Source organism: Haemaphysalis longicornis, unplaced genomic scaffold (genome assembly GCF_048455015.1).
Source record: "Haemaphysalis longicornis isolate Haplotype H1 unplaced genomic scaffold, Haemaphysalis longicornis Haplotype H1 scaffold_4, whole genome shotgun sequence".
In the NCBI taxonomy this organism is placed as follows: Eukaryota; Metazoa; Arthropoda; class Arachnida; order Ixodida; family Ixodidae; genus Haemaphysalis; species Haemaphysalis longicornis.
In genome coordinates this window covers 46883796-46906390 of record NW_027526361.1, presented here as the reverse complement: position 1 = coordinate 46906390, position 22595 = coordinate 46883796, and the positions used below count along the sequence as shown (strand labels likewise).

At 48.6% G+C, this 22595-nt stretch overlaps 2 protein-coding genes across 5 annotated transcripts in view; one reads left to right on the top strand and one right to left on the bottom strand.

Annotated features, from left to right (window-relative positions):
- The window catches only part of LOC144178639 (G patch domain-containing protein 4), a 467686-nt gene that overhangs the window by 63044 nt on the left and 382047 nt on the right, over window positions 1–22595 (top strand). The window lies entirely within an intron of this gene.
- LOC144178641 (uncharacterized) overlaps window positions 400–22595 on the bottom strand; it is a 227396-nt gene continuing 205200 nt past the window's right edge. The window contains exons 2-3 of the mRNA XM_077706644.1: window positions 4747–5234; window positions 400–3902 (exon numbers count right to left, since the gene is read on the bottom strand). Coding sequence (XP_077562770.1) covers window positions 3648–3902; window positions 4747–5184 — 693 coding nt within the window. The 5' untranslated portion in view covers window positions 5185–5234 and the 3' untranslated portion in view covers window positions 400–3647. The remainder of the gene's footprint in view (window positions 3903–4746; window positions 5235–22595) is intronic.

The following is a 22595-nucleotide window of genomic DNA, read 5'->3' as shown; positions in this document are numbered from 1 at the left end:
ATAGAAGAGGTTCGTACACAGCGCCGACGACGGCGGATCGTCACAGGAAATGCGAGAAATAAGCCGCGACGTTGGTCAGCGACAGCCGATAGGACAGCCATGGCCGCAATGACATCGTTTAGGCCATGCCAGGGGTGCATAATGAGGAAAATTAAAGAGAGCGCTGTTGGTTTTTTCGCGTCTTTCACGGCGATTTGCGCGCTCACCGCTTCACGTGCACGTGTAATATTTGGCTCGGGTGTTCCTGGAAGTCTAATCTAAACGTCGCGCTGGTTTACTTGCACTGCACGAAGAGTGTTGCAGGGTCCCTTTAAGTAATGCGTAATTCCGCATCATCGTTAATAATAATAATAATAATAATAATAATAATAATAATAATAATAATAATAATAATAATAATAATAATAATAGAAATGTATCGATGATAAGAAATATTACTGGCGAGTATTTCAAGGAAAATGACCCCGAGCATTGGGCTACAGCTGACACATCTAAAAAGAAGACGAAAGAAGAACGAAAGAAACGGCTACTTTTAAGCAGGCGCCGCCGTTCAATACGACTTAGCCTGGCACGAGCCGTATCTCAGGACTTCATCAAACCTTTTCTTACGTGTCAGTTTAAGTTGCAAGAGCACGTCGCTCAGTGTTCAGCGGATGCCGCATCGCATACCCCGGCGCCCGTATTCCGAGAATTCCTTCCGTAATCAATTTCGGTTCAAAGCCTTAACGAAGCTCACTATGGTGGACTTGATTCGGCGCAGTGATCATCAGCGGAAAGCCTTCCAGATGAAATTATTCATTGGATTGATTGCTCCCGAACACGGACCCACCCGAATCAAAGGGACGGTGAGGAGAGCAGAAATGCACGCAATCATTTCAGAACGTGCACTGTACCCTGAAGAGAACCCCGTACCTATCAGAAACAGGAAAAGGGGGCAGCAATTCTGGGGACAAACGGTTTCGAGTAGGAAATAATACAGGAATAAACTCAACTCGGTGAGGCGCGAAATTTAAACGATCCCCGCAGCTGCACGCCCTCTGAAAATACGTTGCGCTGTCTTGCCTCGTAGGCTATATTTTTTCCAGTATCCTCATCTGAAACATCCGAAAATACGAACAGAAATCGGCCGCCTTTTCTATTGCAGCAATTAACGTGCGCTTATTTTCAGCGTGACAGTCTACGATTTTTTGTACGTGCTTCTGGGTGTAATTTTTCTTCGGCGTGCATGTCGGCAAAAAAAAAAAGGAGCACAAAAACTAATGCAATAATGTTGTTTGATATTGGACGAACACGCGCACACACGCACACACGTGCACATACGCAAATACTATATCACGAATATATTTTTGTTTCTCATTGTCAAGTAAACTGGAGTGCAAGGGTGAACAAACGAGTGAATAACATTTTGGGACATCTTTACAGAACGGTTGAGAGTTATTTGGTTGTAGAAATGGATCTTTGATTATGTTCACTCAGACTGACACAATTAAATATTGTTAATTTGACTTTTCTGGCAATTTATTCATCGTTTCGGCCCACTTATTCCTTAAATTATATTTTAAAGTCAGCATCAGTGGCCCCTGTACGACTGTTCTAGTGGGCGCGAGTCGTGAAGCAAGTTCTGAAAAGCAAACTAAAGCTTTACAAAGCAATCTTTAGGGAGCGAGACGAATATTAACGCAGTAGACAGAACAACACAATAAAAAATAAAGGAAATTTTCGCGGCAGACTAAATGGAACAACTGAAGGAGCGGATTGGGAATGGTTGTTTAAATTACGAGATATGTGAACGCCCGGAAGCTTCATACAGGGAACCAACCAATCGAACCATCCTTCTGGAGCCATCGCACGTCGTTAATCACATAGGCGCCGTTATCCACGCCCGCCTCCAAGGAAGCGCTCGAAGACTCCGCAAACTTGTCGATCTATACACACGTCGAGTCTGAAAGAAGCCACCGCTTCATACACGGACAATTTGTGTCTGTTATTCTACAAGGACGCTTTCTTTTGTTAGTGAGAATGTTCGAATGGTAAAAAATCATCCCGAATCAAGCATGAATTCAAAACCAGGAGACACCAAGTTGTCCGCCCTCCGCGTAGCCTGTAAAGCGTGCTTCGCTGTCCATCACTTTAACTGCGCCTTCTTATTATTGCCACATCGCAAGCCCCTAGGCCGAGATTCGCATTCCTTCAAGTCGTGCGCTGGGCTGTCTTGATTGCAGATTTGTGCTTTTCCTCAGTACTCTAATGCCAACAGAAGAGCGAAGAGCACACTTTACAAGCACACATCGTAGCTAGCTAGGGAATGCAGTTATAGCTCCGCTAGGTGCTGCAAGGGAGGAAGCAACTCACGAGTGCAGATAAAAAGGAGGAATCGATTGCGGCACATGTCCAGGCTTCTTCAGTGCTCTTGTGTGCTTTTTTGAGAAGTTTCACCGATTTTGAGAAATTTTGAAGTGACATCATTTTACCTTGTGCACGGGAAAAGTTCTCATTTCGGTCACAGACTTGAAGTTCACTCTGGTGTTGCAGGTGTACCGCCGGGGAGTAACAGTGAAAGGTGTGGCGTAGTTTTCTGCAGCGCAATACACAAAACAAGATAACGGTTATATACAGACATTGCCCGCAGAGTGAACTCCTTGCCTTCAACGTAACTGGTTGGCAGAGAGGTATGTGTCGGCTAAACAATGGCTATTTCACGTGGCGCGCAAGGTGAGGAAAAAAAGTAGACTTTCATTCCTAAGGGTGGTATGTAGCGGCAAACTAAAGTCAACAGGCCTACGGGGGCTAATTTTCCCGCGAGTCCCAGCAACTGCGCCTTGCAAACGCACCGTTGTTGTTAGCTCCAGAAACCTCAAAACTTGAGTGTTCTCACGACGCCGGTGTTTGCACGGTTTGAACCAGCGCTTGTTCCATCGCGAGCAAACCTCACAACGTGTCTATGGCAGTCATCGTATCAAGCTTGATTTTTTTGTTAGGCGAGGCGCGGGAGCGTTGCGGAGGGTGGTTGTACACAAACGCATGTGATTTCGTCGTCTACAGAGGCAGTTTATGTAAGCGCCCGGAAAGAGTCACCTGTTTCTTCTCCCCATCGTCCCTCGTGTCTTGCCCCATAACCAGGGCCCACGTCAGAATCAGTGACGTGGAAGCCCTGTGTCTGCACCGGCAGCTCGAACCTCCCGCACAACTGGTTCCATGAGACGCGGAGTGCATTCAGCAAAAGTGCCGAAAACGCAGAGACGCACACGCTCCGGGCTTCCGGTGCGGCCAGAAGCGGCAGAGCTCAACTACCATCCTCAGCGCCTCTACCGGTCAGGGGAAGCACCCTCCCTCAAAGGGAGAGCTACGGCGCGACATTGCACATTTGCCGACCAGCGCCGAGGCCTGCAGTCTACGCGGCGCCCTCGGCTGTGGGAGTCTCCTGGTGCAGGTGCGCGTCACAGCGTTCACGTTCCGCGCGCGGGCACCCATAGCACGAACTACGCGTGGGAACCTTCCTCCGTGGTCCACACAGTGCACTCTCCGGCGGCGTCGATGTAGTCGCGTGGCTTCACAAACAGGAGTTCCCTGGCGGCGGCGGCGGCGGCTGCCCCGCTTTGCGGCTTGGTCCACTGCAGCAGCGCCGCTTCCCCGTGGCCGGGCGAGGCTCAGGAGATGGCGTCGTACGGGGGCGGCGGCGTCTCGGTGTCGCGGCCCCCCTTGTGCGTCTGCGCCAGCGGGCAGCGCAGCGCGTCCAGGTAGCAGGGCGGCGGGTCCTCGGCCGCCAGCGCTGCGCACCTGGCAGCGCTCAGCTGGTGGCGACCGGCCCAGCGGTAGCCCGGGTAGCGTGGGGGCACCCTCGCCGCCACGCGGTACGGCATGGCCCGCAAGAACGGGAGGCCCCGGCTCGATGGCCGCCCTGCCTGTGTTAACGAGGGGGGGCAAGGGAAGGCTGTCAGTTGGTGAGCTGACATCGCCACGATCACGATTAAAGAGAGTGTTCGCGTTGATAACAAGAGTCGGGACTTGCATGCGCACGGACAATTTTTAACAAGGGTGTTACTAAGATTATTAGGGGAATTGCCGTGGGTGCTTGCCGCCCGCAGCACGTGCTCATAGGCAGTGCATATCAAACGTCCGCGTAAAAACGCCATCACCGCAAACTGGAAAATATGACGGCGGCAGCCAGCAGCAAGCGCACGCCTGGGCATGGAGTTTAAGCGCCTGGGGACTTCGGGAACATCAGATTCTACGGTCATAATAAGAATAACTTAATCCACAAAAAGAACTGCCCGACTGACTGACTCACTGATTCATAAACGCCGAGTCGAAGCAGTTGAACTTTGCGATTGTGATATTAAATTCCGTGTTCTCTGTTTTTCATCGCTACGCAAACCTGTTTCCGTGGCAAAGTGAGACACTCGACTGTTAAGTGCGAGCCCGACATTTTGACGCTCGCAATGGTCAGATTTTCTGCGTGAGGCAGATGTTCCTTAAACCACCAGCACTAATTAACTAACACACCTTGAGGACAAGGTGGTCCAGAGGATTCGTCGTCGAATAAATGTGTGGTTAGAGTGTTTGGGAATGCAATGTTTCCAGTACCAAGTCACGACAAGCGTTTCCCGTCTCGTAAATATTACGAGTCGCTCTCATCTGTTGTGAAGCCTAACTGGCGCCCAGTCTCCGATTCAATCCGCATTCATCGTGAACACATGGGAGATTGGGATATTGGGAGGACATGGGGAGGTGATCAGGCCCACGTACCCTGGGAGCGGCCTCTTCCTCGTCGTCGCTGGCGTGTGCGGCGCTGCGCGATCGCACGAGCGCGACGGTGACGCAGGAGAACATGAGCAGCAGGAAGAGAGCGAAGGCGAACAGGAAGAAGCGCCGGGTAGAGTCGGCGTCGCGCACGTACACCACCACGGGCACCGAGACGGGAAGCAGGAGCACCAGGCAGCGAAGGAAGTTGCGGTTGAACACCACGGGCTCCGACTTCTCCTGGCCCTCGGCGGCGCCGCCCTCGCCGCCGCCGGCCTCCTCCTCGTCGCCGCCGCCACCCGGGCCGCCGCCGGGAGACGGCGGCTGCTGCTGCTGCTGCTGCTGCCGGAGCTGCTGTTCTTGCTGCTGCAGCAGCAGCTGCTGCTGCCTCTGCTGCTGCTGCAGCTGGCAAACGCGGCAGTCGTCGGCGGACACTGGCTCCATGCCGCGGCCAGGATCATCCCGGGCTGGAGCGGAGGCTCAGGACGCCCGGGCTGCGAGGGACGAAGGGGGGAGAGGCAACACTGTAGCGCCGCGGCACAGTTGCTAGAAACGACCATTTTACACTGGAGGTATAGGCGACACCTACGGAAACCCTTTCGCGTGGAGGGCCTAGATATCACTCCTAACAATACCTATTATGGTGTAGTTTACATGTAAACCGAGTTATTTGGGAGAGTGGACGCAATCAGGCGAATACACAAACGTGAGGGGCGAAGCGACGCCCCCGGAAGTAGTTCCGTGCGGGGGGAACTACGTTGTCGGCGTCAGTACCAGCGCCACCCCAATCTCGATCTTTGCTTTGGTTGTCGTTTTGGACTCGCCGCACTTAGATTTGTTATTTTGTAGTTGAAACTTCATCGGGGGTCTTTCGCTACCGCACTATCACGATGCCGACGAGAGAAAAGTTCTCAGTTAATCTTCGGAGCAGCGATTTGGTTTGTGAGAGGCTTTCGTCTGTTTGTGAGTGTATTTTTAAGGGCCACCTCACAATTCCCAATTTTCCAAATTTTGTTGAAAGGTAGGCATTCTGATCAATAAAGAGGGGGAGGCCACAAGCCCTACAAAGTGTGCTCGTTAGCCCTGGCTTTATATTGCGAAGACGTTTGCTCAGGACAAAGGATATTGACAAAGCCTAAAAATGCGAGTTGCGCAACAGAGCCTTCATCAGACACATGCCAACGGAGCTTTAAAGGAGCCATGAAGACAAAACACAAGTTTCGTTCATTCAAAAGATTGCCTCGGTAGAATCATACTGACACCACTTTTGACGAAAACTTCACTCTAATAAGCTGTATAATTAGGAAAAAAGGAAAAGGCCTTGCGACCCAATCGCTCATTTCCCGCAATAGAACCTATGATGTCATACCAGCCAGCTCTGCGATTGGCGGAGGCTGGCAAAAGTAAACGCAAATTAGGCAGCGCTTATAAGCTTGCCGAACGAGCTGTTCGCGCCTAAATTTAGGCCACATTCTTTTTAAAGCAGTAAGCATGGCGGGACCGAAAGTGGAAGTTACGAAAGCACACGTAAACATAGAAGTACCGAGAAGAAGCGTACTGCTGTTGGTGCTGCGCGAACTATGCTTGGTTTAGCTTCACAGGAGTGCGGGGCTTTGGGGTAGTTTTAGACGACACTGGCTGATTGACGCAGGCAAAGGTGTCTTACGTGACTATATTTGTCGAGCGAGCACTCTGTTTCACGAAACGATTATTTTCTCCCTGAACAAAAACAAGCATGTTCAAATATGGTCAAAAACAAACCAGAGGCAGAAAACGGCTTGGTGCACGGTATGGGGGTGCCATCTAGGTTCACTAACGATAAACAAAAGCTTTCCAATCGGCTGCAGAGCGGTAGGTTCCTGTGATGTAATTTCACACCACGAAAACACACGATTTAGCGGCAAAATAAAAATTTTAACGTAAATAGATCAATTTTTCAGTGAATAAAACATCGTTTGCATCCGGACAAGCGCCGGGGGCACTATAAAACACGAAATCTTTCGAATAAAACAAACTTGTATTTTGTCTTCATGGATCCTTTAAGCATTCATGCAGCGTAAAACCAAGAAAAAGTACTTGGAAAAAAATTCTTGGGGAACCTAGGTCTGCTTACGTGCTTTGAAGATGAAAGCCTGTAAATGCTTATTTACAACTTGTTTGCTGCTACATCGTATTTGGATCTCCATCTTCGCTTCCGTTTCTTCGTCTTATGGCAAAATCACGTCAGCAAGCATATTGGTACTATCCCGAGCAATATGAAAGGGAACGCAGGAAACCGTAAAAAACAACCTCAGATCCAGGTATGAGTGATAAGCAGCGGCCGCCATCGGAAACAAAGTGGATAGGGGGACGCTGTTCTAACAGCTGTTCCCATTCCCGCCGTGCGTCTTATCGGCTGTCGGACGATACCATATTATCGGTAAAATGACGTAAGCTGCGGCTTTGTAGAAATGCCAGCGTGGTGGGGGTGCCAACAGTTAGTGGAAGAGCGCCCTCCTTTTCCCCTTCGTTTTTCACAGCGCCATCAGCGTATCGCTCCGAGTCTGTTTGGAGGCTGTTCACCACGCGTTCCTGCGTTCCCTTTCATATTCCTCATAATAGTACACGTCACAGCTTTCCTAGAATCAGAATTTCAAGAACCCGGATTCCTGGCTCATCCCCTACGTGGGTGTGTGCCACGAAGAAATGAACAACACACTTGCGTACGTCGCAGTGTCTAGAGTGCCGTCCGACGGCACTCTGATCGCTCCAGGCATGGCTAGAGTGCCGTCCCAAGACGACTAGGCTAGCACCGGCCAAAGCGTCTGTCGCTGTAGTACGCAGACTTGGTTACTCTACACTCTACACTAAAGACTCTACGTGTAGATACTTGATTTACTCTACACCACTTTATTTACTCTACACTAAAGACTCTACGTGTAGAGCCTTTATTTACTCTACACTCTATACTACAACGACAGACGCTTTGGCCGGTGATTGCCTAGTCGACGATGGACGGCGCCCTCACCCTTGCGATTAGGGAAGGCCACGCAGCTTCGCTGTCAACATCAGCGTACGCGACGTTCAGTGAAGGCTTAATTATTTTTTGTATACGTAAAGTCGTGTTATTTTGGTCTCTGAAACCTCTTCGGTGACTCAATGCGGCTGTGTATCTATCTTAGTAAATAAAGTTACTGTTACACAAAAAAGTGCGGGGATAGTGCATTTTGTAGAGTATTGGGCTGCTGCTGTTCAGACCCTGGTTCAAATCCCGCGGAACACACTTGTGTTTTTTAAAGACGATAGTCTTTCTTGGACTACTTAAACGCAGAAATTTTGGTCTGTCTGCCTGTCTGCCTGTCTGTCTGTCTGTCTGTCTGTCTGTCTGTCTGTCTGTCTGTGACTCGATTCAGCCACTCGGCTAAAGTGAAACCATCTCCGCAGTACTCTCATATACCCACAGTCATATCTAAATGTCTAAGTCCGGTGGCAATATTCATACTTGTCAAGGTTGTTGAACGAGAACAAGACATTACGCCAATCATCACCATCGTCATCATCATGAGCTTGTTTGTGTCCACTGCAGGACGAAAGCCTCTCCCAAAGATTTCCAGCCACGCCTATCGAGCGCCAGCTGAGTCCATGTTTTCCCCCAAATTTTCGTAGCTCATCTCGGCAACAAGTTCTCGGCCGACCCCTGGTGCGTTTGCGGTCTATTGACAGCCAGTCTGTCAAACGGATGGCCAACCTGTTGTCCCTCATTCGCATTACGTGACTCACCCATGCCCATTTCCTTCGCTTAATTTGAACTATAATGTCCTCCACCTTGGTGTGTTCCCTAATCCATGCGGCGGTTTTCCTGCCCTCTAACGTGACCCCTAGCATTCGGCGTTCCATGGCCCGTTGTGCCGATCGAAGTTTGGTTTCAAGTCGTTTGGTGAGACCCCAAGTTTCTGCCCCATAAGTCATTACTGGAAGAACGGATTGAATAAATACAAGCTTTTTGAGTGAAAGGGGAAGCTTACCAAGGATGTAGGAGTTCTTACCAAACTCAGCCCACCCCATTCTTTTTCCGCAGGTAATTTCCCGTTCATGCTATGGATCTACAGCTATGACTTGCCCAAGATATACGTACTCGGTGACTGTTTCCAAGAACTCGTTGACCGCCTGAAAGTGATGTAACTTGGCGTGCCGATTCGACATTACCTTACGCCAATATAAGGCAGAAAATCAATACATAAGTGATAATATCAGTGTTCATTTATTAAAAAAGCCACGGATGCTTTGTTTTTGCGGTATCAAATGAAATACTGCATCAACTGCAGAAGACCGTCGCCTGCTGTTGCCCGCGCTACCTGGCGGCATTTAAAAAAAAATGAACGGCAACAGCAACGACTATTTCCACTAGATAGGTACCACGTTCCGCTTGAAACGCTCGTGGAGTAGGGCAACATGGTTTTATAAACGTTGTAGTAGGGTGCCCACATTTACGCCCGTCTTCCGCCGTACGGCAGCGCTGGCATCGAGGCACCCGACTTGGAGCAGTGGAACGCGGTAAATTTAAATTGACTTGAGCAAACCTGCAGCGTGTTATCTTGGGAGGAACGACACGGGAGAGGAACAGCGTGAGAGGTGGGCGGGAAAGAGAAGTGAGACATTTACTTGCAATGGGCGCCAATCGACTTCGACTATAGTCTTTCGTCGACATTTGCAACAAAATGAGCAGATACGCAGCCACTATTCATTTATTTACTCTTTACAACGGCGGCCATTTTTTTTTACATCAGAACAACAACAACAACAAGAACAACGGCGCTGTTTTGCAGAATGCGGCACAAAAAGGTTTTGCATTAAAGAAATAATTGGGATACAACCAGGGGTGATTGGTGCTAATTTCAGCATCAGCCGTGCAATATCCGGTGGCTTCCCATCATAGCCGGTGCTGGCGCTCTGATAATGGTTGGCTGTATTCTATTTTTGTTTTCATAATGGTTCGTATTATTATAGGCATTTCTGTAATTACAGGAATACCATCTGTTCATTGCCAGATTTGTCAAGAACTGGCTAATTGCGCTCTGTGGGATGTGACCGTGAGCATTTCTGTGGGTTTCTACCCCCGTGAGGCGACTTATTTTCGTCAAACCACGTGCGACCTGAGCCATATCTGGCGGCTTAGCGTACGGCGTCGATCTTCAGACGTTTGTTCTTAAGCGACGGGCGTTCTGACTTACTTACAAAGAAAAAAAAAAGCACGAAACACACGGAACAAGAATAGAGCGAAAATCTCGCGCAGCCGCACGTTTTATTTCGCGCATGATCAAAATAAAAGCCCATATGTGGGGCCGGCCGGCTGGTGCGAGCGCAGAATTTCCGAAGCACAAAGGCGTAGCGTTTGCGGCGGCCAGAGGCTGGGCAGTTTCAGGGCTGCTCGCTGTTTCGGAGCTGCGAATTTGTACGGAGAGCCACGAGGTTTGCAAGCCACGAACGACATATATGCTGCTGGCGACTCGTGTTTCGCGCTCTGTCAAGCGCACAGCCACGGACGCATTCCAAACAGGAGCGAAATAGTAAGCGAGAAGTCACGGAGGGAAGAAGGAGGCAGTCGCCGTACGTACCGGTGTATGCAAATTCAAACGGGGAAACAGAAATAACGGCAAGCGCACGACAGGCGGCGCAACACGCGAGAGAAGAATAAATGGGCTGTATTTACGCCCAAGCGCGAGCTTAATATTTTCTCAGAGCACAGTGTGTATGTGTGTGTTGGGGTACAGACAGCCTGGCGCGGCCCCGCGCGGAGAGGAAGGAGCTGAGGGGAGAAAAAACACCGCACCGCCAACTTTCACGGACCCCGCGTCGTTTTTTTTTAGTCGGTGTTTTTAGTCATCCCGTCTTTTCTTCCCCGGCCCGTCAAATTCGGCGGAACACGGCCGTGATAGATCGGCTCTGATGCCATGGAGTGCACGAGATTGGCCTGCTTTTCACGCAGCCTCAACTTCCTCTCCCCTTCCTTCCCCTCTGTGCCTCTTCCCGCTCCTCCTTTTTCCCGAGATCCTCACCGCGTATATTTATTTTTCGTCCTTTCTTTGCCTTTCAACCAGAAGAGATTTAGGTGGAATTGGGAACAAGAAAATTGAATACATCGAAACACCTTGGTCAAACTCAAAATCAAAATGTAAGTGAATGAAATTGATGAGGGGAGCGTGAAAAAAAAAAAAAAAAAAGGACAGGAGGAAAAGTTAAAACGGGAAACAGCTTCTTAAATCCGAGGCAGAAGTTTTCGACGCTGCGAAGCGAACATTTGGCGAAACGGTGTTATACGATGCCGACACGAGTTGGCGGTGGAAGGCACAGGTTTCCCCCTGACCTCTCGAAGAGTGTATTTTCTGTTTATGTCGCATTTCTGATTTTAGCTTCTAGCTCAACGTAGCTTCATCGACGTTGTATAAATAAATGCATTAGCCCTCGCTGCTTGTCGCATTCGCAAAGGTTTTTTTCCGTGTCTTTGAAATGCAAATGAAAACCAGCTCGGTTAGCCGTGCATTCGCGGTCGCTTCCAAATAATAAAAAAGCCCTTCCAAGCCAGCGAATTCCTTTTAAACACGCAAATGTCTCATCGGAAGCTCCTAATGCATCTGCGCTGACCAGCTGGGAGCTAAACAAACTAACGAGAACGCTAACTGACACCAGTGAGGCATGTACTCGATCTCAAGCAAACGTCACGCATAGGCGACGTTTAAGTAGAGCCTGTTGACAGACGCCGAGTGAGAACACGCACGATGAAAACACGTTGTTCAGTGAGCTTCATCCCGGCGCTCTGTTACGAAATATTAAAGGGACAGTCGGCCAGATGTTATTTGTTGTGCTGTTTGATTGATTGTGGGGTTAAAAGCGCTGACGCAACGCAGGCGAGGAGGCGCGCCGCAGTGGAGGGCTCCGGATTAAGTTTGATCTCCTGGGAATCTTTACCGTGCGGCAAACTCTCGAACACACGGGCGTTTTTGCTTTTCGCCTCCATCAGAAAAGCGGCCGCCGAGGCCGGGAATCGAACCCGCGTCCTCGTTGTTTGTTGTGCTGTCGTCAAGCAACAGAGTTGTATCTTCGGGAATACAGGTACTTAAAAAAAAATCAGGACAATCGCGCTGTTTATCAGTCTTCCATTTCCCTCCTCCCCCGGCCACAAAACACATAAAAGGAAAATGTATAACTCCGTGCTACGTGCTCCGTGTTCCGTGCCAGCCGCGCTGCGCACGGCCGGTAAACAAGTGAAGGTGTTATTCACTCGTTCGGCGGGCTATGACAGGACTAGTGTAGGACGCCATTCGGTGGGCCGTGGGATGATAGGGGTATAGACATGACTAAATGAAAGCATTTGTTACGCAGAAACTGCGGGAAAAGGAGGAACAAAAATAATAATCAGCATGCAAAGCGGGTGTAATAAAATGAACCCATGGTTTTCTCACACACACGTTCTTCATAATTCAAACGTTGAAAAAAAAAAACGTATCGTAATGCCTACAAAAGCCAGACAATTCTTGTTTTTTCTTTTGACTGAAAAAAGTACGTACTCTCGATCACAAAATTAAGCGCGATGTGGTTGCAGCTCCCAAACCGCATTGCTCAGGTGTCTGCCGACACAACGGCTTGTTTTTGCTCTCAAGTTCCGCATCACAACGCCTGCATGTGTACGTAACCCTTTGTCCAAATATTCTAAGGCAATCTTAAGCCTTCTCGACCACAAAGAATTCAAACAATAGGCTTTGCCTTTAAATGCGACAAACACATTTTAACCAGTAAGAAAAGAAGGCGTTTTTTCTGTCTTTCCGGCACAAAAACGTTTCAGCCTCGCTCGGGACGTTAGCTTGTACATTGACCTTTTGCGGCCTGCGCACTTTCGGCTTTGCCTAGAAAATGTTTGACAAAGACTGTACGTGTTTGTGTGTGTGCGCGCCAGCTTGAGCTCACCCCTGCCTACCTGTAATATATAGATGGTATTCACTGAAAAGTTTAGCTTTCAATTTATTCTCTTGGCAACACTGGAAACGGCCACAGACATGGCGCGGCTTGTGCCACTGCGCCCGCTCGCCGCAGAAAAAAAAACAAAAAACACCGGCGTGCGTCGTCTGTCTGCTCCGTTTCAACCCGATTCTCAACGGTGGTGTCAACAGAGATGTTACCAATCGCGTTGAAATTGGAGTCGAGGCATTACGTTGCGTTCGGCGGGGGAGAATTTGGAACGTTCAACACACATCATGGGCTTAGCACGGACAAGTACCGCCATCCCGCGGAGTCCGACGTAACCAGTGATGGCGCAGTTACATGGTTACCTAGGTACGTGCCTCGCCAGTGAATACAGCCTATATTCGTTGTTTTTGAATTTATCGCTGCGTGCCTAAAAGAATGCAAGGGGGATATATCCCCGGATGACCGAGTTTCCGGTACACATATACAGAACACGACGTCAGGCTACTTTTCCTCTTACTCCGACGTGCCCGCAACGCGCAGGTAGCATGGCAGACGTGTCGGAATCACCCTGGCACCATCTTCGAACAGACTACCTGCCTTTAGGAGCAATTTTGAGAACAACAGACATTGCAGACGACGACCATACTCCTCCATGTTATGTTACCTGTAGGTGCGAAGACGGGTGCGGCGCTCTGGCCGGGCGGCGGGAGACCTCACGCAGCGAAGCATGATGGATGGCCTTGCTAGCGCCGTGTCCCGCAAACAGGGTCCCCGCCCACCGCGCCGCGAGAGGACGTGCCGGGGCGTCCGAACGTTCCTCGCGCTCCGCTGGCCAAGAACTGTGTTGTCTTGTAGGGCACACGATGTGGACCCCGCGCGCATGTCGCGTCACGTATAAGGAAGACGCATGAGCTCCCTGCGCCGCAGTAGTCTACTTTACTCCTTTTTCCCGTGCGAAAGATACAACGCTTTGTCTTCTTACGTGCACACCAACGTGCACACCAACGTGTTCTTTTATTTAGGTTTTACGTATCTTTCGTTATTTCTTGATGAGTAGACCCTGCCACTAAGTTGCAACAATTACAGCGTGAGCTGCTATGTAAATTATGATGAGGAGATGGTTTATTCTGCGTTCCTTGTTAAAGATTATATGGGAAAACGAAGACCCGAGCCTAGCTTGTGTGGTTAAGCCTGTGTGGAAAAGACGGCTTGACTAGGATGAGGCCCTGCTTCGGATTTTTTTTGTGTGTGTGTGAGAGAGAGAGAGCGAGAGAGAGAGAGAGAGAGCGGGAGAGAAGGATAGGGAGAGGGAGACTCCCCAACGACGAGAAAAGTGTACGAACGAAATGACAAAATTCAATGGGAAAGAAATTCACCTTAATATACTCTTTCTCTAGAGCACTTGAAGTTGATTGCTTCCTCCCAAAAAAAGAAACTTGGGCGCCAGTTTTGCAGGTGGAACGTGTTTAGACGTTCACGCAAATACGGCTTTTTACGCAATTTTGCGGTCGATATTTTCAATTTGGCGCCCCGACAAGCATTTTTTGGGTCAATTTTTGCGGTTTCGGCTCATCGCAAGCGTGCTTGCGGTGCAGCATTTAGTGCCAGTAGCGGCGTGGGTGTTTAGAGCACGGATCGTGGCGTCTGCAGCGCTGGCCGGGAAGCCTCCAGTTCTGCATCATTGAGAGCTCAATGTTCCATTCGTAATGCGTCTCCCCTCCTTCGGTTCCTTGCTTTACATTAGCTGCTGGATCCCCCCCCCCCCCCCCCTTCCCTACTTCGTAATAAGGAAAGGCACGAGAACGCGCCGGAACGCACTAACACCACGGCGCTTCCAACCCCCACCTCTTCTCCTCTCGCATCATCACCATCGAGTTAGGCGGACAAGGATGCTTCGCCACAAATACACTGGGCTTGCGGTAAAGCACGCTCTACAGGATACGGAAAAGGCATTGGGGGGCACTGTTTGCGCGGAGGCCTAATTGAAAATGAGTGCCACGATTGGGCCATGCTGGGGTGACAACTATTGTGGTTTCCTTTGACTGTACTTCCTTGCGGCTAATGGCGCGGCCAATTTTGCTATCGTTAAACGTTATAGGCGGCGATTTCCCGAACATAGAAAACTACCCAAGAAAGATTTACACACTCAATAACCTTATTAAATATATTTGGTTCATTTAAAACTCAGCTGAAAAAGAGTGCGAGGAGTATACAGATATAAGAACATGTGGTTCTGCTTTAAAACCAAAAAAAGCAGCGTCTTTGCATGCTTTGCGCAAAGCTTCCTCCAAAAGTAATGCCGACCGTCCATCCGTCCGTCCGTCCGTCCGTCCGTCCGTCCGTCCGTCCGTCCGTCCGTCCGTCCGTCTGTCTGTCTGCCTGTTGTTCCGTCCATCTGTTCTTTCTTTCTTTCTTTCTTTCTTTTTTTCTTTCTTTCTTTCTTTCTTTCTTTCTTTCTTTCTTTCTTTCTTTCTTTCGTGAAATGTACTTGTGAAATTGAGTCGCCAGTCTGCGGGAGCTGACGCACTTCTTGTGTCATTACCGCTACTATTTAAAAACAAGCGCCTTGCTTATGCGCGTTGGGAGCTGTTCTTTTTTACCTTCTTACTGTAAACATTTAGCTTCATTTATTTCATTTACTTTTTGCATTCTTACACGCCAGAGGGCACTACGTAAAGTGAAGGGACTGAGCTGCCGAGAGACTACTCGTTGAGAAACAACGTCGCGTGGTTGCAGAGGCTCCTATGTGGTCTGTGGTTCTTCCGTATGAGCTGCCTCCACACACTAATAATTTCTCGTTCGCCAGTGCGGTAGAAAACAAGGCAAGGATGAAATTTCGTCATGAACTAACGACCTCAAGTTTCTGACGCCTTCCGAACTCCGATGGGAACTCACCCGTCACAAAGTAGCGTTTCCGTTTACCGTGAACCTGACAGCCCCGCGCTAAAAAGAAATTGGCAGGAGAAACCACACATCACTGAAAAAAGAAAAGTTCCCGGGCGGGAAGTGAAGCGAGAATAGCGGGGAGGGTGTTATGGCTGGAGCGTATTTGCCGGAGAGCTAGGTCTACATCGCACACACACACACACAAAATAAAACCGCAAAGCGGACCAGAATGAAAGCCAAACGCCAAGAATCAACAGCGTGTACGCATGCTCCACGCTTAAAATCGCCTCCGCCTCTCTCTTATTCGAGCGTTCAACACTTCCCCTCGCCGGTCTTTTTACGGTCGCTGAACAAAGAATCCAGGGAAAAGGGAAAACTATGGCATGGGTAACCAGAACTACTGGCTGTCCGGCGACCACTGCTGGACCGTCTGTCCGGAAAAAGTTCCGGAAAGAGGGGAAAGGCAGAAACAAGGTGAGGTGCGCCACACGGAGTGGCCGCACTGATATTTTCACCGAAATGAAAGACCAAGGACAGCGATAGGAAATATCTGCGGGCTGCGGGCACCGAGCTTGCGGATGACGAGCGTAATAAAGACGATATTTCTTTTTGGCGCATGGCCTTCTTATGGTAATAAAGAATTACGACGACAACAACGATGCTTTATTGATCTTCAGCTTTGCGGTGTAGGGGAAAAAATGCCCTCTTTTGCAGCCAGCTATTTTTGCCGAGCAGTCAACTATAAATAAATAAATAAATAAATAAATAAATAAATAAATAAATAAATAAATAAATAAATAAATAAATAAATAAATAAATAAATAAATAAATAAATAAATAAATAAATAAATAAATAAATAAATAAATAAATAAATAAATAAATAAATAAATAAATAAATAAATAAATAAATAAATAAATAAATAACAAAATATGACACTTAAGTTTGCATAAGTGTCCCTAATTCCTTATTTCCTCTCAGAATTAAAACATTTCCCGTTGACGCATAGGGAGCCTCATACTTCGATGGCTTCGCTAGGTCAGTTTCAATAGTCACGTTTGAAATGCAAAGGAAGATTAGTTACTGGTTGTATTGTATTCTAGTGTTGGACGCGAAAAACATAACACATAGTACGATTGATTGATAATGAGGTTTAACGTGCCGACGCTACGCAGGTGATGAGGAGTGCCGTAGTGGAGGGCTCCGGATTAATTTTGATCACCTGGGGATCCTTAGCGTGTGCCGAAATCTCGAACACAAGGGCCTTTTCGCTTTTCGTCTCCATCAGAAAAGCGGCCGCTGCGGCCGGGATTCGAAACCGTGTCCTTGGGTCGGCAGCCCAACGGCTTAGCCACTGAGCCACCAGGCCTACTAGAAAGTATGTTAATAAGCTAATAAAATGATACAGTCTAGATTTAGAGTGCTAAAAATGAGCGTACGGCTGAGTATCTTTTACATTCAGTTGGTTTATTGAATAACGTGTATTGATGCCCGGAAGGGAGACTTGTCACGAGCCCCACCACGTGAAAGGCGCAATTTAGAATACGGCAGTTGTTTAAGCACATTACAACCACGTTCAGTTGAACTGTCAACACTCCATTCACACTAAATCTACGGTAAGGGGTTGCACACGGTTTTATGCATTAGGTTTCAGACGCCGGGATGCGTTTCAGGCACAGGTAAATTGAATGACGCCAGTGGAGCAATAAATCAGTTACCGCGCACCTTATAGACTAGTCTTCGGTGGGTTAAACTCTACATTTGAATGTTTAGAGAAGCATAAATACGGCAAAGCCAATTTAATTGGTAATAATCGCGTTTACTCAGCGTTTATATGCAACAGACCTGCAATACCGCACTTTAAACGGAATCATGAGATGTCCGGGTGACTGCCGTCGCTTCGTGTACTATAGAAGTGAAAGTGCACGTGGGACCTCTCCAGTTGCCGTCGAACGAGGCTCTCCCTGCTCTCTGTCCGTCTTTCTCTTTTTGTGCAAGCTAACCACACCGACAGGAAAAAGATTGAGCGAAGCGAAGGAAAGAAGCCAGAAGGAGGGAGAGCGCTTGGAGGTCCGTTATCAGCAGGCGACGCATTTCTGCCATTTATCCACGCTCTGGCTAGCACAAGTGGATTTCCTGCCGTCTGCACCATTAACGTTTTTCGGCCTCCTCCCGGGGCCAACCAAAGCCCGCTGGTCCGAAAAAGGGGCGGCCTGCAGCAGGTTCCGATTTACCGGGCGCACTTCCCTCCTCCTCCTCCTCCTCCTCCATCTCCCCTGCCACTTCCTTCCACATTGTTTCTCGGGGGACCCTTCCGTCGACCGCTCATTGCCAAAAGCACTTGCATTCGGCGGAAACAGCTACAGGCTACTGGCAGCCGCTCGCAGTAGAACGTCCGCAAATCATCGCATTCGCACAGCCTGTTGTACGGTGGAATGACAAAACTTAAATTAAGATCACAATAAACAGACATACACGCACATTTACACACACACACACACACACACACACACACACACACACACACACACACACACACACACACACACACACACACACACACACACACACACACACACTCACACACACACACACACACACACACACACACACGCACACACACACACACGCACACACACACACACACACACGCACACACGCACGCACGCACACACACACACGCACACACGAACGCACAACACACACGGCCGCTGGATGAGAGCCTTTCATCCAGCGGCCGTGGTTCTACAGCGATTCCAGGCACTCTGTTTCTATTACTGTTTATTACCATTGGATGCGAAAACGCGCCGGAGGCACGAAAAGCCCTTTGAGCTAGCCGCACGGTCGCTGTGCAGGCGGCGGCCACGGCCGCGAAGTGGCCCAGGCTGGCGCAGGTAGCTCGAGTGATAGCTTGTTACCGCTGCACGAAATTGTCCCCAAGTCCCGACCATGGTGGCTTACATGAGAAAGGAGTTAATGATGCGATGGCGGGTTGCATTAAAAATTGTCATCTGCACCGCTTACGAGAGCGGCAGTCGAATATCCGCCGCAGTACTAATCCGAACACATCTGTAGGCGGACCTGTAGGCAGACCGGCCGGCTGCTCCCAGCGCGCGTCTTGCCACCCACCGTCTCGAGCGTCGCGCGTCGTTCTTTAGCCGCGGTAGCATTTGCACTCGCAGCGCCTGCGTCACATCCACGGTCGCTTTATAATTAAGCGTCTCACGAGATCAGTACGGGGGGGCATTCGCAGAAACTGCCGTCGATGCGGATTCGACAGTGCTACGGCGGCTCTGCTCTGTGATATCCCTCCGACGGTCACGTGGTCAGCTTTGTTCACACAAAATCCATCGTTTCGCGGCACTCGCTGAAACCGAAACTGCGACTGGCCGCATTGAAAATGCCTCTAATTAAACAACCGTCGCACGCTGAAGCAAATGAGGTTTCTACAGGTTATAAGTAGGTCACTAGCTACTTATCGCAACAAAAAAAAAACAAGATGCAAAATTTTTGTGTCAGTGCCCCTTTAAGTGAATCAAGATTTCTGAACAGAACTCCAAAAATGGAACCATGGTTACGCACCTATAACGTGTCTGCAACAGATCGTTTTGTATATTATTTGTTCTGGCTGGCACCACTCGCGACAACGCGAAGAATCATGTTTTTTTTATTTTTTATTTTGTTCTGCCCTTATTTCGCCTTTTTTTTCGACGCCGTTTTCTAACCGGCATTTTTATTTTTCGCGTATACCAGTCCAATGGGAATTTTCCATTGAAAGTACACTCTAGTTTCTTATGTACTTCAGTTTTTTTCTTAAGTCTGTCCAAAACTAGCTGTGTATTAATAAATGTTGGCGTGTATGAACGCGCCACCAGTAACAGTAGAACGAAAAAATTTCACCAATACCTACTTCACCTTCATGATCTTTTACGCAAGGGAAATATATGATGGTATTGGTTTTTCAGAGCTCTGGAAACACGCCTGCCTTGCCGGAGAACGGTACGCATTGAATGTGTGAGCGGATAAACTGATGGGCTATTACCTGTCCAAGGAACAAATTTCAGTTTCAGTGGAGAATTCCAATTCCAGAGCGGTAGCGACAGAGTGTACGACAAGGCTGTACGTCGTCAGACTCATGAACGCGGGGCTATACCACTTTATTTTTCCCGATTCAGACTAACACACTTGCAAATATACGCTGTCTTCGTATGCATTTAGGCAAAGAAACGTTCGAGTCATGTTTGCTTGGGCAGCGCAAGGCCGTAAATGAACCAGTAACTGACATCCAGAAATACGCCAAACGTATAATGGAGCAATTGGCAAAATCGCCCAAGCATATCCGGTGCGCTGATCAAAGTGCCTTTTTTTAAACGGAAGCGTGAAATCAGGAAAAAAACTGATTAACGCATGGCGGGAGCCCATATTGGTTAAAGCTGAGGACATTCGAAGGTACGCATTGCGTATTTCTTGTGCCTCATCTATTCTCACGCGTTTTATTATCTCATTAATCATTAACTATTATCACTTAACGACCTGGAAATGGAGGTTAACATCTCTGGAATAAAGAAACAAAAATGGATGAGCTGCTGCTATATCCAACGTTATGCCTCGGTCCGTCGACAACTTCCCGGCGCGCCGGGCTTTTAATGAGGGGAGTTTACTAGAACCTGAAGAGCTGATAGTTACGCTACCTCTCTTTCCCTACTCGTCCCTCTTTCCCTCGAAACACTATCCCGCCAACGTAGCAGCCGAGTTGTACTAGCACTTTATTCTGGTGCGGCTAATCTCGGCTTATATCTACACGCTAGCTCTGTTACAAGGCTGTTGATCACAAAAGATTAGGACGGGATTAGGAGCTTCCCGAGTCTTGGCTGTTCGGACGACCGGTTTTGCCTGGGCAGCATTAGTCTTTACGCTTCAAGCTGGATTGGTCGTGTAAGCTCTTCGCTGCCCGGTACCATTTGCTTTCCTATATATTTGCCCTTTTTTTTTCGGACCCCGGCTCGCCGTGAGCTTTGGTCTCAACTTGCGCTGGCGGGAAGCAGGTCTCGTTTCAAAATAAAATACGCGGAGATCTAGCGTTTGTGTGCGCTCGATTCGGAGCCTGTTGAAAGCGGATAATTGAGGGGGCAGAGGATAGTTTACTATAAAAAAAAGGCCGAGATAAAACAGACACCGGTCAACACGGACTCTCTGAACCGTTCTGAGGACTCATAGAATGAAAAGAACGGGAAGACGATGTGAGATTGGAGGTTGTAACGACTGGAAGGAAGGGAAGTTCTGCAAAACACATCTCTCAGCCCTTGCCGCCTGCGAATGTTAGAGTGCTCTGCTCTACTAAGGGCCCTTATAGCGTTGCCTCAAGCTTTCAACTGTGAGCCATTTTGGCCCGACGACTTTCCGATTTGTTGTATTTCACAGGAAGCTAAATCCGTGAAAGCTTAAAAAGAACGTGCATGCGCGTTAGGTTTTATTGCAGGAGCGTTGCTCGCTGTGTGTGGACGTAGGAAGAGGCAATTAGGACCTTTATAGGAAAGGAAGAGAAGTCTATGGGAACAAAACGTTAGGTATGATAGTGTTGCTGGTTACTAGGTGTACAAGTGAAGTAAATAAATCCTCCTCCGCCCTCTCAAAGAAACAGAGACAAATTATTTATGAATGACGATAAATAAATGAACGCGGCATCTTTTACTGAGTGATTGGCATATTCTGTCGTATTTTAATTTAAAACGAACGAAAATGGCAAATGACAAGTAACTATACCTTTTAAAGGGACACTGAAGTGAATTTGTCAAGCTCCCGTTTTTGCTTGCACTGCGTAGACTGGCTCAAATTAGCACACTTTTCATCGTTTATCCGGTTGACAAATCGGTAATTATTTTACAAAGCGCGAAAGAAGAAAAACTACCATGCGCGGTTTGCGGCGGCCGCACCAACTAAGGCTGTGACGTTGGGAGGAGGGGCGCCGTGATTGGACGATGCCCAAGGTTAGCAATCACACAAGTTTCGGTTTCGGTTTCGGTTCTGTAAAACATAACCGGTGGCGTTGTTGGATGGACATTCTCAATAACTCAGTAATCATCGTACCGCGCTTCTGCCATGTTGTCAGCTGTAAAAATGCATAAATATAAGCCTCCCAGGACGGCTTGGAATCGTAGCATTCACTAGCCGAGACCTACGCAGTGCATGAACGCCCTCCGCGTACCCGCAGACGCCCAAATGTCATGCGCTTTTCCCCCATATTTGGAGCTTGCCTCCCTCATGCCTGTATCGTAAAAAGCGTGTTCGCACCAGGCCAAGGGTCTGTTCATTCTGGCCTGTGCCCACTGCCTGCAAGCAGTCGGTGCTTATGGCAACAGCACGCCAACGAGAACTCGCTAGCGCGCCAGTGCCAGCCTGCGCGCGTTTTGTGAACTAGTTCGTGTAGCCATGAACGTTGCGGCCCCAAAAAAGGTGAACTCAATATAGAAAACATCGGCGGAAAACAAAAAAGTTAACTTACAAAAAAAAAAAAAATAATAAAGCACGTACCCGCGGGGATTCGAACTCGTGACTTGCAAAACATTTGCGGAGAATTCCTAGCGCCCCAAACTGCTAGGCTACGGAGCGGGACGCGGTAGCCTGGCTAATATAAGGTATATATTGTACAACCGGTTTACACTTTTATTTAGTTTTGGCATTTCAAGCCGCTTAGGTGACTATTTGTTGTACTGCGATCGTGCAGTAAGCGTCGCCCGAGTTTCCACAGTAGCTCACGTCTAGCAATTGCATTTCGTAGACGGAAAAGCGTTCGCAGATGCGTAGTCGTGCTGCTGACCGCTGTGCTTGTTCGACCAGCGCAAAAAAGTGCTTCCCTCGCCCTAGTTTTACGCTGTACGGTAAAAATATCAGTTGATTTTATTTCCTTAGTACCTATATTGAATTCGCTGACTCTTCTCCCGCCTTCAAGAGGCCTTATATTTTCCTACTGGCGTACCAGTCAGCGAAGCGTCGCATGTGCAGCGCTTGTGTGAAGCGACCTTGACTTGG